General features: G+C 45.8%; 1 protein-coding gene across 5 annotated transcripts in view; it reads left to right on the forward strand.

Moving 5' to 3' along the window:
* epg5 (ectopic P-granules autophagy protein 5 homolog (C. elegans)) overlaps positions 1–18,736 on the forward strand; it is a 184,822-nt gene that overhangs the window by 41,487 nt on the left and 124,599 nt on the right. For 4 of the 5 annotated variants that reach the window (XM_069924245.1, XM_069924248.1, XM_069924247.1 and 1 more), the window contains exons 8-13: positions 6,709–6,823; positions 8,392–8,542; positions 9,123–9,281; positions 10,758–10,915; positions 13,185–13,339; positions 13,672–13,812. In XM_069924245.1, the coding sequence (XP_069780346.1) occupies positions 6,709–6,823; positions 8,392–8,542; positions 9,123–9,281; positions 10,758–10,915; positions 13,185–13,339; positions 13,672–13,812 (879 nt within the window). The remainder of the gene's footprint in view (positions 1–6,708; positions 6,824–8,391; positions 8,543–9,122; positions 9,282–10,757; positions 10,916–13,184; positions 13,340–13,671; positions 13,813–18,736) is intronic. The other variant, XM_069924246.1, reaches the window with a different exon arrangement.

Genomic DNA, 18,736 nt, shown 5'->3' on the forward strand with positions numbered 1-18,736 from the left:
AATGCCCATAACCCTCCATCTTCTCATCCATATACCTGTCCAACCTTTTCTTAAATAATACAATTGACTCCGCCGCCACTATTCCACACGGCTACCACTCTCTGAGTAAAGAAGTCCCCCCTCATGTTACCTCTAAACCTCTGCCCTTTAATTCTTAACTCATGTCCTCTTGTTTTAATCTTTCCTCCTCTTAACGGAAATAGTCTATCCACATCCACTCTGTCTATCCCTTTCATAATCTTAAATACTTCTATCAAATCCCCTCTCAACCTTCTACGCTCCAAAGAATAAAGACCCAATCTGTCCAATCTCTCCCCATGCTCCAGATGCTTAAACCCAGGCAACATTCTGGTAAACCTTCTCTGCACTCTCTCCACTCTGTTTATATCCTTCCTATAATTAGGTGACCAGAACTGCACACAGAACTCCAAATTAGGCCGCACCAACGTCTTACACAATCTCAACATCACATCCCAACTCCTATATTCCATGCAATGATTGATAAAGGCCAGCATACTAAAAGCCTTCTTCACCACCCTATTCACGTGAGTTTCTACCTTCAGGGAACGATGTACCGTTACTCCTAAATCTTTCTGCTCTTCTGTATTCCTCAATGCTCTCCCATTTACCACGTATGTCCTATTCTGATTCTTCTTACCAAAATGAAGCACCTCACACTTATCAGCATTAAATTCCATCTGCCATTTTTCAGCCCACTTTTCTAAGCAGCCCAAATCCCTCTGCAATCCTTGAAAACCTTCTTCATTATCCACTATTCCACCTATCTTAGTATCGTCTGCATATTTACTAATCCAATTCACCACCCCATCATCTAGATCATTAATGTATATAACGAACAACAATGGGCCCAATACAGATCCTTGAGGCACACCACTGGTCACCGGCCTCCAACCTGACAGACAATTATCCACTACCACTCTCTGGCCTCTCCCTTTCAGCCAATGTTCAATCCATTTGACTATCTTAAAATTTATACCTAAAGACTGCACCTTCCTAACTAACCTTCCATGTGGTACCTTATCGAAGGCCTTACTGAAGTCCATATAGACAACATCCACTGCGCTACCCTCATCCACATTCCTAGTCACCTCTTCAAAAAATTCAATCAGATTGGTCAAACATGACCTTCCTCCCACAAATCCATGTTGAGTGCTCCTGATCAGACCCTGTCTATCCAGATGTTTATAAGTACTATCTCTAAGAATTTTCTCCATTAATTTACCTACCACAGACGTCAAACTTACAGGCCGATAGTTGCCAGACTTCCTCCTTGAACCCTTTTTAAATAACGGAACCACATGCGCAATGCGTCAATCCTCCGGCACTATCGTGGGCGCCCTCTATCAGGAGACGGCGGTGAGGGTGGACGATATCATCCATCGTCCACCAGTGACAGAAAAATACACAGCCCTCAAGAATCTGCTCCTGGTGAAGTTCGGCCTCTCATCCCAGCAGCGTGCGTCCAGACTCTTACATCTAGATAGGTAGGGGGACCGCAGCCCCTCAGCCGTCATGGATGAGATGCTGGCCCTGGCAGAGGATCACGAGCCATGCTTCCTCTTCAGACAGATTTTTCTAGAACAGATGCCAGAGGACATTCGGCTCCATCTGTCTGAAGAGGACTTCTCCAACCTCAGCAAGGCAGCATCCCTGGCGGATGCCCTCTGGCGAGCTAAGCAGGAGAACGAGGCAGCACTCAGCCAGGTCTCCAAACCAGTGCCCCGTCGTCAGCAAGATTTCCCCCAAGGGCAAGCCCAAAGAAGCCCAGTCATCGTGGTGGTTCTACCATCAGCATTGGGGGGGGGGGGGTGGGGGGGCTAAAGCCCACAAGTGCCGCCAGCCCTGTGATTGCCAGGCCAAACGGCGTTGATGGCTGCGACGGTTGGCCTCGTGAACAGCTGCCTCTACATCCAAGACAGATCCACAGGCCACCAGTTCATAGTCGATAAGGGCTGAGCTGAGCTTCCTTCCCCCCCACCCCCGCCACAGCGCTGGGAACACTGACTCGAACCCCCGGTCCAACCCTGCGGGCTGGCAATGGCTCTACAATCAAAACCTTTGGCATTCGTAGGGCACAGATACAGATCGGGGAAGAGAAGTTCACTTGGAGGATCTTCCTGGCCTCGTGAGCATGGCGCTTTTGGGGGCTGACTTCCTAAGGGCTCACGGCCTGCTGATGGACGTGAAGGGCAGGAGGCTGCTCATCGCCCGCACCTTCCGCTCGATGTGTCTTGGCACAGCAGACGACGCCAGGTCGGAGAGCGCCACAGTCGCCGATGCCGAAGATGAATTTGCTGGGATCCTCAGTGAGTTCCCTGCCATCGCTTCGACATCGCCTCCTCCCGACACAGAGTATTCCATCATGTCTCCACACAAGTCTCCCCGATCCACAATGGGGCTAGATGGCTGCTGCTGGAGAAACTGAAGCAAGCCAAGGAGGACTTCTCCAGACTCCAGGAGTTGGGCATCGTTCGGCGATCGAGCAGCGCTTGGTCGGTGTCTCTATACATGGTCCCAAAGTCATCAGGAGGTTGGAGGCCCTGCGGAGACTACAGACAGCTGAACGACGCCACGACTCCAGACAGGTACCCAGTCCCCCATATCCAATGCTTTGCAGCCAACCTCCATGGCGCGCGGTTCTTTTCAAAGGTCGATCTGGTGCGTGGATACCACCAAATCCAGGTCCACCCCGATGACATTGGAAAGACTGCCATTATAACCCCCTTCGACCTGTTCGAGTTTCTTCGCATGCCGTTCTGCCTGAAGAACACCGCCTAGACATTCCTCATGGGCATAGTGGTTAGGATTTAGACTTTGTCTTTATCTACCGAGACAAGATCCTGGTAGCTAGCCACACTGGCAAAGAGCTTAAGGCCCATCTCCGTACTCTGTTTGCCTGACTGGCAGAATTCGACCTCACGGTCAACAAGGCCAAATGCCAGTTCGGGAAACATACTTTACAGTTCCTGGGGCACACCATCACAGCGTCTGGGGTAGCTCTGGCACCGGAGAAGGTGGCAGCTGACCAACATTTCCCCAAACTCTCCTCCCTCACAGGGCTACAGGAATTTGTGGGGATGGTGAACTTTTACCATCGATTCATCCCCAACACTGCCCACGTCATATGCCCTCTGTTTGCGCTGATAGCGACGAAGGAGAAGTCTTTGGCCTGGTCGGGGGAGGCAGACGAAGCTTTCGCAGTGACGAAGTGGGCCCTCGCTTAGACGACTTTGTTATTGCACCTGCGCCCGGAAACACACACAGCGCTATCGGTCGATGCTTCCGCCATGGCGATCGGAGGGGTGCTCGAGGAGTGGCTGGACGGACAGTGGCGCCCACTAAACTTTTTCAGCAGGCAGTTGCGGCCTCCTGAACTCAGATACAGTGCGTTCGACTGGGAGCTCCTGGCGCTTTACATGGCCATCCGCCATTTTTTATATTTCCTAGAGGGCAGGACGTTTACCATCTTTACCGACCACAAGCCCCTCACCCAAGCACTATCGATGGCCAAGGACCCATGGTCAGCTAGGAAACAGCGCCACCTGTCCTACATCTCGGAATTCACAACGGACATCCGGTACAGGGCAGGTAAGGACAATGTAGTCGCTGACGTGCTTTCTCACCCGGCCATCAGCACGCTAGCTCCCGGTCTCAACTACGCACAGCTTGCACAGGCCAAACAGTGTGACGCCAAAACCCAGGCTCTCCACACCGCAGTATCAGGGCCAGCTTGAGGATATCCGCCTCCCCGATTCCGCCCAGCCACTGCTCTGCGATGCCTCCACCGGCTCACCGCGCCCAATAGTTCCATAGGTCTGAAGGGCTAGGGTCGTCCGTTCCATCCACGATCTCACCCACCCCTCAGTAAAGACTACCGTCTGCATGGTGGCTCAGCGATTCATCTGGCAAGGCCTCAAGAAGGAGGTCGCAGTACTAGCCCACAACTGCGTCCGATGCCAGACTTCCAAAGTCCACAGGCACATGCAGGGTCCTGTCCAACATTTCGACCCGGCACCGCGAAGGTTCCAAAATATCCACGTAGACGTCGTGGGCCTCTTGCTGGTGTCCAGGGAGTCGTGGTACCTATTCGCCATAGTAGACAGAGCTACCAGGTGGCCGGAACCATCAGCAGAGATGTGCGCTAGAGCCCTGGTCGGCCAATGGATCGCTTGTTTCGGTGTTTCAGCATATATTATGAGTGACAGGGGTGCTCAATTAACCTCCGCCCTATGGTCGCAGCTGGCGAGGCTTTTAGGGGTAACAATGCACCACACGATGGCCTACCATCTGCAGTCTAACAGGTTGGTAGAGAGGTTCCATCGTCACTTAAAGTCTGCCCTGATGGCCAGGCTTTCCAGCCCCGACTGGGTGGACGAGTTGCCCTGGGTCCTTCTTGGAATCAGAACAGCGTCCAAGGAGGACCTGCAAGCCTCGTCAGCCGAAATGGTCGACGGCACACCTCTCTCCCTGCCAGGGGAATTCTTTGGCCCGCAAGCGGAGGCCACGCACAGCGAAGGTAAACGGCTCGCCGACTGTAAACGCCTGGGCGACCTACCCCTGTCTCACCATGGTACCCGACTGCCTCATCGGCCCAAAGAACTCAATGTGGCGCAATTCATCCTTGTCAGAAGGGGACCACAGAGAGCACCGCTGCAGCGGCCTTACGAGGGGCCATACAAGGTTCTCCGGCAGTCGGGCAGAACTTTTACTTTGGACGTGGGGGGCAGGGAGGAATTGCTTGAAAGCCGCCCACCTAGACTTATCTCAACTGGATTAGGTAGCCGTGCCCAAGCAGTGGTGTCAGCTGCCCAAGCAACAGGACGCATAGCTGGTTCTGGCGGGGGGGTGGGAGGGGGGGCGTTGTGTTGCGGCACACAGCCTAATGGAGAACTGGACCCGCTTGTATCGCCTCGTGGCGGGGCAGCCATTAGGAGATGGCGTTGTCAGGGGTTTCTTCTTGACTCCAGCATCCCTTCCAGCGTACGCCCTGGGCAGCGATTAAGACATCACAATGCACCTGGTGACTGATCTCATGCTGTCCTTAAAGGGGCGCGTGGAATTTGAATAAAAACAGTCGTTAACAACCATCGGTGTGGTGGCAGTGATTTACTTCAGCTCCTCAGAGCGCCACAGGCTCAGCATTTGCGCTAGGGGCTGTGGACTGTTGCACTCCTGCTACTGGGGGTGTATGACCTCAGGTGCAAGGTTACACCAGTCCACTAATTGCCTCACACTGACAGCTCAGGCAGATTCTCCAAAATCTCTGGTCAATCACCTCCATTTTTCTTGACCTCATGCTGTTTATGATGAGTTACATGTATCTATCCTTTACTGGGCATCTCTCTTGTACCAATGCTATCTCACACTTATTTTCCAAGTTGAATGTCCAGAAGAGTGAAAGTTAGTGAGTGAGTAGAGCAATAACCAACACAAACGCCTTGTAGTACAGGCTTAATATTAATATTGCAGAATTCTCAGTCAATGCAAAACTGCAAGTTCTTAACCAGTTAATTTTATGATGTTTGAGAGAAGAATTATGGGAGAACTGTAGTTTTTGTGTAGATCTGCTTAATTTAGTGAGCCTTTGTGTGCTAAGTTGTATCACATTTTGACTTTGCATACATCATTACAACAGTCCATTATGTCTGTGCACACCATGAGGCCAATTTAAACTACATACCTGCCTGCATGTCGTCTATATCCCAACATTCTCTCCCTGTTCAAGTATCTGCCTAAACACCTCTGAAAGGTTCCCATTGTGTCTGCTCCCCTGACGGAGCATTCTATGCATCTACCGCACAGTGTAGAATAAAAATACTGTATTGCATCATAAATCTCCCCCTCTCACATTTAAAGCTATGCCCTCTAGTATTTGGCATTTCCACACTGAGAAAGAGAGTGTTTTCTACTCTGTCTCATAATTTGATGTACTTCTATATTCTTAACTCTTATCACCCACAAATCCATATCTGACCAATCTCTCCATATCTGTAATCCAAGCAATATCCTTGTGAACCACTTTTACATCCTCTAAAGCCTCCACACTATTCTTCTAATGCAGTGTCCAGAACTGCGACAATGGTTTAGGGGTATCCCAACCAAACTTTACACAGCTACAAAATAAATTCCTGGCATTTACAATTGTTACCCTGGCCTATGCTGCATGCCTTCTTTACCATCCTATCCATTTATTCAGTGATTAATGTTGTTAGACATTTCTAAATTAGAGGTTAAAAGATAATGATCTCATGCCAGTTCCATTCTCAGTCCGAGCCTTCACCAAACTCATTTGAGGTCTGTTTCCAATTCCCTATTTTGTTGTGATTTTCAATGCAAGTTTTCATTTAGTTGACTCAGAAAAATGCAGGATGGAAGGAGTTCTCAATGGTTTTGCGCGCTCTCTTTAGACAACAATCCCACGTTGATGGGGGAGGGAGTTTGGATGAAGTTGATTATTCTTGCGTTTGATATCTGGTATTAAAACATTTTTAAAATTGTATCTTTACTCGTGTATCTGTGCATTTATAGGAGCAAATAATGAACAACTGCAAACCTTTAACAACTAGACTGTGTACTTAAATGTTAACATTGTCAGATGGTCAATTTATAATTAACTCTCTTAAACTAATGGAGTACTTTATTTAATGAATATTCAATTAAATTTTAATTTTTGAATCTGAATTTTAGGATGAGGATCCTGACACCAGCTGGTTACTATTGACCGAAGATGACTTAATTACCCTTTTTTCACAGTTTCCTTTTGATGAATTGTTTAAGCAATTGCTTGGGATAACTATCAAAGGTAATACAGTGCTACCTTTTCTTAAAAACATTTTTTCAATATTTATTGAGTAAACTAGTTTTATTGTTATAAGAGCGCTGAAAAGACAGTACATTGGTCCACATTTTCAGATGATAATGATGAAAAAAAACAATCAAAATTTGCTTCCATTACTTTCTGTTGCTTGTCACAATCACATGCTAATCTTCGTCAGGAGTGGTGCCAGCCACCGCTGATGACATAAAGCGATGTGACATCCAGGTGTAATAGCGTCAGTATACGGTGATGAATCTCAGATGCAGGAAGAAAGTGTCAGGATCACCTGTGTGGCAGTGAGCCAATGAGGTCAGAGGAGTTTAGTTGGGTGGTGTTTAGGGAGTTGAATGCAGTGTTGTGTCCAGTGAATTTTTTTTAAAAAAAAGTCAACTTCATGGTGTACTGAAAGAAAGGAGTGAGTGTATTCTTTATTTTTTTGTAAGCTGTGGTAAATGAGTGCCGTTACAGGATGTCAGCATCTTTGCAATTTTACATCTTTGAATTTATCTGTGTGCATGAGTGGGTTTGCAGCCTTCTGACGTGCGAGTAAGCTGAGATCAGTTAGAATGATGTGAATTTAAGTTTTTCCACAGTAAAATATCTTGCATGAAAAACAGAAAAAAATGTCAATGCTTAAAATCTGATATTAAAATTAAACCAGAAAAGGTGCGAAGTACTCAGCAGGTCATGCATAATTTGTGGAGTGAGAAAAAACATATTTGAGGGCTACACTTTTCTGCAGATGAAAGACTACTTGACCTGGGTATTTCCACAGTTTTCTTTCTTTGTTTTTGAAATGCTAAATTGAGGTTGCTTATAGTCTTGAGATGGAAAAATTGGGGACAGTGAGCCATGATGGCCTTTATCAGTCGGGACATTAAGTATAAAATAGGCAAGTCTTGTTACAACTGTAGAAAAGTTTGGTTATGCCATATTTGGAGTATTGTGTGCATTACTGATTGCTGTATTGTTGGAAAGATGAAGTGGATTTGTTGTTGGTGCAAAAAAAGATTCAACAAGATATCGTCTTGTTAAGTAGAAGGGTTGGATAAACTTGGATTGTTTTCTCTGGACCATCGAAGGCTGAGGTGCAACCTGAAGGCTATTTTTTTAAATCAAGAGAGATGGTCATTTTTGAGGGTGGAAATGTCAAATACTGTAGGGCATAGATTTAAGGTGAGAAGGGGAAAGTTGGACAATTTGTGAGGCAAGTTGATTTTTAACAGAGTGGTGGGTGCCAGGAACATGCTGCTAGTGGGGGCATTTATGAGTAGACACTTAGGAGTGGAGAGAGATGAACCATGTGCAGGCAGATTGGATTAGTTTAAGTGGCATTAAGAACAGCACTGACATGTTCCTTTGCTGTATTATGTTCTATATATGACCAATGATAACTTGCAACCATTCATTTAAATCTGCAGTTATAAATTCTTTTGTGCAACGGATCTAGAAGATTGTGCTAAGTAGCATGGAATGAAAATGTTTTTTAAAAAAAGTAAGATTGATATGTTGTATTACTCCTTGTGCTTAATTAATTCTAATATCTTGACAAGGTGAATACAGTCCAGAGAAAAACACTGGTCATAATATGATGAAGATCATTGGCTTTGCATCTTCATTGGTGGATCTCCTAGCTTTGGGATTGGAAACCTATAATAGAGTACGATATAGGCAGTTTGTGAAAAGGATTGGCCAGATGATCAGGTAAGAATTTTTAAAAAAATGTCCTTCATCAAAGGTAGTTTGAGCATAAAAGCGATGTATGTGTGATACTTTTTTTAATCACAAAGGAGAGATTATAAAGTGACAACACAAAAATCTGGAAATATTAGGTAACTTAGCAGCATGCCAGTCTTGTACTTAATGATTATGCTCTTAGCTGCTTTTTTTGATAATCACATTTTAGAATCTAGGCCTCAGTGCCCCCTTTGTAATTGAATCCTTGACTTCCTGCAAGTTCAAGTTTATTATCATCTGTACATATTACAGCCAGACAAAGCGCTGGACCACGGTTCAGACACACACACCATATTATAATTGTATATATCATGTATAAATATTTCAGCATAATTTAGCCATTTAATTTAGAAGAGACCCAAGATTACAGAATACTTCAGCCTGTGAGAAGAAGCTATTTCCCAGTCTGGCAACCTGACCCTCTGAATATTTTTTTGATTCATTTTACTTCAGATTTCCAGTATTTGCACTGTTTTAGCATTAGTTTTTTTTAGATAATTCATCTATACTCTTTTTTTAAAAAGCTTGTTCTATATTTAATTTCTAGGAGAACAATTTGTTACATAAGTGACCACTGGGCTCAGTTTGCAACCTTCCACAAAAAACATGAAATGAAGACAGACCAGTTTTACTCTCTCAAAAAGTTGCAAGTGGAATTTGATGAACTTTTTCTTCGGGCAGTGTTATATGTACTAAAAGCAAAAAGGTGTGTTGATGTTAAGACAGATATTTGCTGTTTTAGTCTTAGAATTATTATTTTTTTTTACAATTTTTATTCTTGTGTAATATATTTATAAAGGAGATCTACCTGGTTGCATTTTCATGCATGTATGCATATACATGCTGTGATTCAAGAGCGGTTTTTCAAAGGAAGGGCAAGTGAACTATTGTTAATGTCCTCTCCCTGTCAAAAAAACCACATTAATGAAGCTTTCCCTGCAATTAGTTGTCAATTTTAGGAAGGCTACATCTTTTGCCTGCCCAAATGCAAACTCTTGAAATAGTCACTTGCCTTCTGTCCTCCACCATGGGATGAAAATCAAAAAAAACTGCAGATGCTAGAAATCAGATATTAAACCAGAAAATGCTGGTTAGGCAGAATCTGTGGCAGGAGAAACGGTGAATATTTCAAGCCCAGGGTCTCAGAATGGAGACATTAACTGTTTCTCTTTCCATAAGTGCTGTCTGACTGGCTTTTTTTTTCTCTCTCTCTCTCTCTCTCTCTCTCTCTCTCTCACTCTCTCTCTCTCTCGCTCTCTCTCACACTTTCTATACATAGGATGAACAAAGGGAAAAAATTCAAGGGTAGGCTCAAAGCTTCTTAAAGAAATGCAACAACCCCACCGAGTAACAAACTCTTCCCATGAGAAAAGACATTTAAGATGGTATTGAGAATTTCAGACTTTTGCACATGGAGGCCCTGTGCAAAAGGTGGAAGTAGTGAACCACTTCACAAACAATCCCATGCTTGTGTCTTATTGACCATCTCCCGTCCCATCTGTAAAAGAGTCTACATTTTCCACATTGTCCATTAGCCACTTCAGAACTGACAAAAGCTGTATGCAAGTAAATGATGCTCTTAATCCAAGAGATTGACCAAGAAGCATATTATTTTCCGATACTTGATCTCACACTGGTATCCATGTGCTCGTGTCTTTTGGGCAAGACAGTCCAATATGAATAAATCATGTGAGTCGTGGTGTCATTTGTTATTGTATTGAAGTCCATTAAAATGAAACTGCTCACGTGGACTCCAAAGCCCTTCAGGTACACTCGTGACCTACAAATTCTTGTGTCCTCATTATGGTGTGCAGGAGTATTCAAGAATGGCACTGCCATAGTACAATAAATATTTGGAGGCTTGGAGTCCTTGCAGTTGGAATGGGGGTGAGGGAGAAGGACCAACAGTTGATGATTGGGGATGGTGGATGGCATTTGATCCTTGGTGGGGAAGCAGAAAATAATAGAGCACTCATGTGGTATTGTTAACTTTCTACGATAGACTCTAATCCAATATTTATTAGGTCCATGTTCCTCTGAAATGCCCAAACTTTTAACTGGGTTTCTTAGTACTTGGAAAATCTGAAACGTGATTTGAAAGCTGCACACATAAAGAAAAAGTGAGAATTTTAATTTTGTCGCAATTCCTTTTAAGATACAAAAATATCATCCTTTGTAACAGGTTGGGAATTTGGCTTTTCATGTCCGAGATGCCGTTTGAAACTCTATCAAATCCAATGATGTGGAAACTATTCTACATTCTGCATTGTATAGAATGTGAGAATATTGAGGGATTATGTGCTGGGCTACAATCTGATGAGTGCAAAATCAAACTAAAAGGTACTGCAAATACATTTTCACCACTCATGCATTTCCAAGTTGGAAATTGGATTACATTTCTTACAATTTTAAATTTTTATCAGTTAAGTGGGCAGCAAAGTTGGTTTAGTGGTTAGCATATTACAGTGCCAGTGACCCAGGTTTAAATCCAACTCTATAAGGTGTTTGTATGTTCTCCCCAATCTGTGTGGGTTTTTCCCAGGTGTTCTGGTTCCTTCCCACCCTTCAAAACAGAAGGGGGTTGCAGGTTGATAGGGGTATTTGGATGGCATGGGCTCATGGACTGGAAAGGCCTGTTACTGTGATGTATCTCTAAATTAAATTAAAAATGAGATAAGAGTGCAGTCTCTACTGATTGCATATCAATATTTGCTTTCTTTCCATCAAAGTTTCCTTATATAAATTGGTTTTGATAGTTGCATAAAAAGCTATTTTTAGAAACCAGCAATAAGTATTTGCCCCTACATACACACTTTTGTATCTTAGATATGAATTAAAAGGCTTTGACTGCTGCAATTTTTTCCAAGAATTCTCAGTACAAATATTTTTGTTGAATAACAATTGCATCCATTTTTCTTTAATCTTGTATACTTAAGAATACCAATACACAGTATATTTGTGTAGGTATTGAAATGGTAACAGCAGATTAGAAAAATGAAGTTTTGCTAGTACAAAATTTGTAAAAATTTTTAGCTTGATATCTCATTGAGTGCAATATTATTTTAAAGCCAGTTAATGGCTTCATCTATCATACAGACAATCCTCAGTGTATTATTGTAGTCAAGGTAGCCTCAATTATTAATACTAGACTAGTTGTTTGCAATAAAATTTGGTCATGTACAACTTAACACCAGAATAAAACCAATGCCTCCACCACTTATCTGGGTCCCAGCTGCCTACAGGCCTGACCTTCCAATACCTCTGCCTCTAAGCCTTAGTCCCGGGCACCCACATGCAGAAGCCACCATCACCTCCATCAGTGACCCCCGACTGCCAACATTACCATAGCCCCAATGCCTCTGTTGATGTAAATACTCACCCCAATCCTGACCAACTCTGTTCGGGTGGCCATGCTGATTTCATTGCCAGTTCCCAAACTAATATCAGCCTCTGCAAGGCTGACACCTTGGATTCCTTCGCTGCTGGATCCCACTGCCTCATTTCCCACCCCTTCCTCCTCCCCACTCCTTATCTTTTTCTATTCCCTCATGCCTCTCCATACTCACTCCAAATTTCCTTTGAGCTCCCCCTTTTTCGTCATCAGACCCTCTTATCTCCCCCTAACACCTGGTATCCTTTTTTCCTATCCTCCAGCCCTCAGACCCTCTAATCTCCTCCCCAGCTCCCCTCTTACCTACCTGCCACCTCCACCCTCTGATTTTCCCAATTCTTTCACCACCTTCCCACCCTACATTCCCTCCATTGGGAGAGCTATCCTCTTCCCCCACTTTTTCATAGCTTTTTTCTCTTCTGCCCTCTCACCCTTATCCACCTCTGATCTCTTGCTTGTGGCTCTATGTTCTTTCTCTATCCACCTTCCACCCCCCACCTCCCAAACCTGCCCCCCCCCCCGACCAATCATTTTATTCAGGTGCCTCTCCTTTTAGCTTGTATCTTGATGAACTCAGGCCTTAAACATTGGTTATGTATCTTTATGCTATATAAAGAATGCTGCATGACTTGCTGAGTTTCTCCAATATTTTTGTGCAAACTACAGTCACAGTATTTACAGATTTTTGTGTTCAACTAAATAAAGTTTAAGCTTTTCTGCATATATCTCTTATTAACCAGTGTTCTTCATAAATTTTTTTAAATCCTAAATAATTTTGATTTCAGGTCACTAAAACCTAAAATTTTAAATAGCCCCAGTTCAGATAGATCATCCTTGTCTCCCATCCCCCAAGAATAAATAAAAATTATACAGAAGGCACAGGTGTTGCTAGATTTATTATGCTTAAGTACAGATTAATTTGCTTGAATGGCATGCAGATCAGTTTTACAATGTTCCTCTATGCACATAAACAAACAATTCAGATTAACTTGGGGTTTCTTGGAGTACTAACTTAAGAAATTTAAAAAAAGCACAAGATTCCCAGTCATTCCAGAGCAACAAAGTCTATTTGTAAGTAAATAAGTTTAAATGGAAATCATGCCAGTTTGATTATGCAAGTAATTGGATTTTAGAAATGACAATTTGCATTGTGCTGCTTTCAATTTGCATTGGCATACAGTTTCTGTTTTCTGCAAATTTTATTTTGTTTCCAATTAGACCCAGAACATAAAAAAATGTTTGAACAATGCCTATCCAACGTTACTAGCTCAGAAGGAATATGTCTTCTCACTACGTTTGCTCGTATGGCCCACTCAAAACAAGAAAATGTAGATCAAGAATTTGTGAAGATAGTTGCTTTAGAAATATTTGAGGTATGTACATTATGTAGGAATGGATGATGCTACTTTTGTAACATCAGGTTTGTTTTATAATTCTATGGATTTTTTGCATAACCTAAAAATGTAACTTTTATATTCAATTGAGGGATAATAAGAAAGATGATATTGCTGATGTATGTATATTTGTGAACTCTGATGCACTCTCTTTGAGATGAGGATCAAGTATGCGTGAGTATATATCTGTCCGTTAACTTGTTAAAGTATTAACGTCAGTGTCAGAATGTATGAAATGGTAAAGATAATAATTAATACATTTTAAGATCTTGTCTATATAAAATATCTTCTGCATTTTTTTCCCCACATAGGTAGCTTACATTAGTCCTTCCACCAGAGAATCATTTTCCAAGATTGGCCGTGAACTTCTGGCCACAATTTCAACAACTCATCCTCATATAATTTCTATACTTCTGGATCGTGTCCGAGAAAGCATTGATAAAGTTGGTATGGTATGTTACGATCTAACTTGAATAAATTGCCTGAGTACATAAACTGCTGGATCTATTTTGGGAGATGAAATTGAGCTTAATGTTTGGCACATTAACGATGTGAGCTAACCAAAAGTCTGGATTTATAGAATTTGGAATGTTATTTTTCTGATGAGGAACTCTCATTTCCTGCTTTTATATATATATATATATATATATATATATATATATATATACACATATATAGTGAGTAAGGGTTTGCATTGATTTACCATCATCTTGATATTAAAATATCCTACAGGGGCTTCATGGGGATATTATAAAACAAAATGTGATTCTCATCCATTTAAGATTTTAAACCATTTTAAACAAAAGCTTGGTGAAACAGCTGCATTTTCAGAAACATGATAGTTAGAAAAGTTTAGTGGTTTAATTAGGTCAAGACATAGGACCTGATGCTGAATGCATGGCCACTGGTGGCAGATCAGTTGAATTTGTATGTTTGAGGCAAAAATTGGAAGTAATCTTAGAACATAGTCGGAAAATGTAAATTATGGGAGGGAGAAAGCAATGATGCTTTGCTCAACAGGATCCAAAGTAGGACAGTGAGCATGGGTGCGATCGATGTATGTTACAGTGCAATTTTTGTGACCAAAAACCAGCTATTTTGGATGCCTTCAAGCTTTCACATGGTGAAACTGCCATTAAGACTGCCAACTAACTAACAGTGTCTCAGCAACAGATGAATAAAGTCTTGGAGATGATTCAAGTAGATAGGTGAAATACATTATAAAAATGCAGTATAAAACTAATGATATAATAATAACTTTGGGGAGCAGTTTACCATGATAACTGTCACACTTTGCATTTCGCGTGAGGTAATTGAGCAATCTGATCATAATTGATAGTTGCATGATTTCACAGTTGAAGATCTTTTAGCTTGCAAGAACCTGATGTGAGAAGGCAAGAAAAAAAAGGAATTACACTTGATGGAACCTAATTGATGCTACTGTGGCGGCGGACATACTCGTGGCAAACCGGCCCTGGCGGAGCAGCCACGAGAAGATGGCGCTGTCAGGGGACCTCCTTGCCTCATGGCTTTAGCCCAGCGCGCGCCTCAGGCAGGCGTGATGATGTCACCGCCCACGCAAGGGTGGCTCTCACACTGTCCTTTAAGGGGCGCATGCGAGTTTTGCAATGAATGGTTTTTGAGAACCTCCAACGTGGTGGTTGCGAGTCTTCATCGTAGCTGCCGCTACATTGGTGACCCCGACGAGTCCAGATGTTTTTCTGGCCTCCCAGCATGGATCCTACAGAGATCAACGCTGTCGCAGTGAAACTGCTCCCCTTCTGGACACTTGGCCCATGTACGTGGTTCGGGCAGGTGGAAGTGCAGTTTCGCCTCAAACATTTCTTCAGACGCCACGATGTTTTACCATGTCGTGAGCGTACTCGACGAGGAGACTGCGGCCAGGGTGGATGACCTCATCCACAACCCGCCGGACAATGGTAAATACCCTGCCCTCAAGAATCTTCTTCTCGCCACTTTTGGTCTCTCCCCACAACAACGTGCCTCCAGACTTCTGCATCTGGATGGGCTAGGAGACAGAACCCCGTCAGCCCTGATGGACGAGATGCTGGCACTGACGGAGAATCACAAGCTCTGCTTCTTATTCCACCAGATCTTCCTTGAGCAGATGCCCAAAGACATACAGCTCCTGCTGACGCACGAGGACTTCTCTGACCCATGGCAAGTTGCAGCCCGCGCAGACACCCTCTGGCGAATCAAGCAGGAGAACGAAGCTGCTCTCAGTCAGGTCATCCACCCAGGGCCGAGTTGGCCGCAGACCACCCCCCTCAAGCAAGCATAAACCGGAAGAACACCACCCACCTGGTGCTTCTACCACCAATGCTGGGGAGCTCAAGCCCGTAATTGCAGGCAGCCCTGTATCTTTCAGGGAAACTACTTGCCCAGCCACCGTTGATGGCTGCGGTGGCTGACCACGCGTACAACCTCCTGCATGTGATCGACAAGTCCACTGGCAGATGTTTCCTAGGGGACACCGAAGCAGATTCGCCATCAAGACCTTCGGCACTCGCAGGTGGCAGATCCAGATCAGGAAGGACAAGTTCCGCTGGAGGTTCGTGCTGGCCTCAGTAGGCACTGCACTGTTGGGGGTCGATTTTCTTAGAGCGCATGGCCTGCTGGTGGATGTTAAGGGCAAATGACTAATCAACGCTCGCACTTTTCAATCTCCTGTAAGCTGGAGATAGCTGCCATCACCGCTCCCAGGGACGAGTATTCCAACATTCTCGATGAGTTCCCCACCATCCTACAGCCGCAGTTCACCACTGCCATGCCCCAGCACGGGATCTATCACCACATCTCCACTCAGAGCCCCCTGCTGCACGCCAAGGCCAGGCGACTACCTCCCGAGAAGCTACAGCTGGCCAAGGAAGAGTTCTCCCGCCTGCAGGAGACGGGAATCATCCACAGGTCTGATAGTCCCTGGGCCTTCCCTCTCCACATGGTCCCCAAGGCTTCCGGGGGCTGGCGACACTACGGGGATTATCGGCGCCTGAAAAGGGCGACTACGCCGGACAGGTATCCCATCCCGCATATTCAAGACTTCATGGCAAACTTGCACAGCGCCTGGGTCTTCTCGAAAGTCGACCTGGTACGGGGCTACCATCAGATCCCAGTCCACCCTGTCGACGTCATTAAGTCCGTGATTGTCACCCCATTTGGGCTGTTTGAATTCTTGTGGATGCCTTTCGGACTAAAAAACGTGGCCCAGACATTCCAGCGCCTGATGGACACAATGGGCAGGGACCTGGACCTCGATGACATTCTCATTGCCAGCTGGGACTACGATGAGCACAAGGTCCATCTCCGCACCCTGTTTGCCTGTTTGGTAGAGTTCGGCCTTTCGGTCAACATGGCCGTGCCAACTCGGCAAGTAGACGCTGCAATTCCTGGGACACACCATCTCTGTGGCCGGAGCCACTCCGGCACCAGAGAGGGTCGCTGCCGTGCGTCAGTTCCTGAAACCTACCACCCTCAAGGGCCTGCAAAAGTTTGTCGGCATGGTGAACTTTTACTATCAGTTCATCCCTGGGGCGGCCTGCATCATGCGGCCGTTATTTCCAATGATCGCCGCGAAGGACAAGGTCCTGGTTTAGTCGGAAGAGGCAGAGGGTGCCTTCGCAGTAACAAAGGACAAGCTTGCGAGCGCCATGCTATTGGTCCACCCACAGCCAGAGGCCTACACCACGCTCTCGGTAGATGCCTTGGCCACGGCCATTGGGGGGCATGCTGGAGCAGTGGGTTGATGGCCTGTTGCGCCCACTGGCCTTCTTCAGCAGGCACCTCCGACCCCTGGAACTCAAATACAGCGCCTTTGGCAGGAAGCTCCTGGCCCTGTACCTGGCCATCAGACACTTCCGGTACTTCCTGGAGGGCAGGTTGTTCACTAATCACAAGCCGCTCACGCAGGCCCTCGCGATAACCAAAGATCCCTGGTCGTACCTATCCTATGTGTTGGAGTTCACCACAGACATCCGGCACAGGGTAGGTAGAGACAATGTTGTGGGGAATGCGCTTTCATGACCCGCAATCCACAGCCTCACCCCTGGCCTAAACTACACCCAGCTAGCGCAGGCCCAGAGTGAGGACGCAGAGACACAGGCCCTCCACATTGCCATTACAGGGCTCTGCCTCCAAGACATCCATTTGCTGGACAGCCCGGACACGCTGCTCTGCGATGTTTCCACCAGATCGCTGTGCCTAGTACTTCCGCCACAGTGGAGGTCGCGGGCCTTCATCATAGTCCACAATCGAACACACCCCTCGGTCAAGACATTGGTGCGGATGGTGGCAGAGTGGTTTGTGTGGCACGGGCTTGAGAAAGGAGGTAGTGCAAATAGTGAGGAGCTGCATGGAGTGCCAGACCTCCAAGGTCCACCGGCACAGTAAGGCCCCGATTCAGCAGTTCGACCCGGCGGCCAAAAGGTTCCAGCACATTCACGTTGATATCGAGGGCCCCCTGCCGGTGTCCAGGGAGGCACGCTACTTGCTGACCGAACCAAGAGATGGCCGGAAGCCATCCCCATCAAGGACACTTCCGCAGAAACGTGTGCCAGGAATTTGCTTGCTCACTGGATCGCCAGCGACAGAGGTGCCCAATTCACGTCCGCCCTCTGGATACAGTTGGCGAGCCTGCTAGGGGTCAAGCTCCACCACACCACAGCATATCACACAAAGCAAATGGCCTGGTGGAGCGATTTCACCGTCACCAGAAGTCGGCCCTCATTGCCCGCCTCACCGGTCCCGGCTGGGTAGATGAGTTGCCCTGGGTCCTGCTCGGCATCAGGACGGCTCTGAAGGAGGATCTGCACGTATCACCCATGGAGTTGGTTTATATGGTACGCCACTGGCACTGCCCGGTGAGTTTTTCGGCCCAGTCACAGACTCCATGACCGACAACCCAACCCTGTTGGCAGATCTCCACAACAAACTCACTTCGCTGGCTCCCCCTCCTCCTACAAACCACGGTAGCCGACCATCCCGACTGCCCAAAGAGCTAGTTGCGCTCGAGTATGTCTTTGTCCGGCGCGGCTCGCACACAGCACCCTTGCAACACCCTTATGAAGGTCCCTACAGAGTCCTGCAGCAATCCGGCAAGACCTTCACGTTGGACATTGGGGGTAAAAGCGGTAAAAGCCTCAAGGCGGCGCAACCTGAACCTCACTCAACCAATTCAAATGGCCCAGTCTAAACGCCGAGGCCGTCCGTCCATGCGGCGGGACACATAAGCCGGTTCTGGGGGGGGGGGGTGGTTGTGTGGCGTCGCACATACTCGTGGCGAACTGACCCCGCTTGTACCACTGCATGGCGGCATAGCCACGAAAAGATGGCGCCGTCGGGGGTTCTCCTTGCCTCATG

The sequence above is a fragment of the Narcine bancroftii genome, chromosome 3 (assembly GCF_036971445.1).
Source record: "Narcine bancroftii isolate sNarBan1 chromosome 3, sNarBan1.hap1, whole genome shotgun sequence".
NCBI lineage: Eukaryota > Metazoa > Chordata > Chondrichthyes > Torpediniformes > Narcinidae > Narcine > Narcine bancroftii.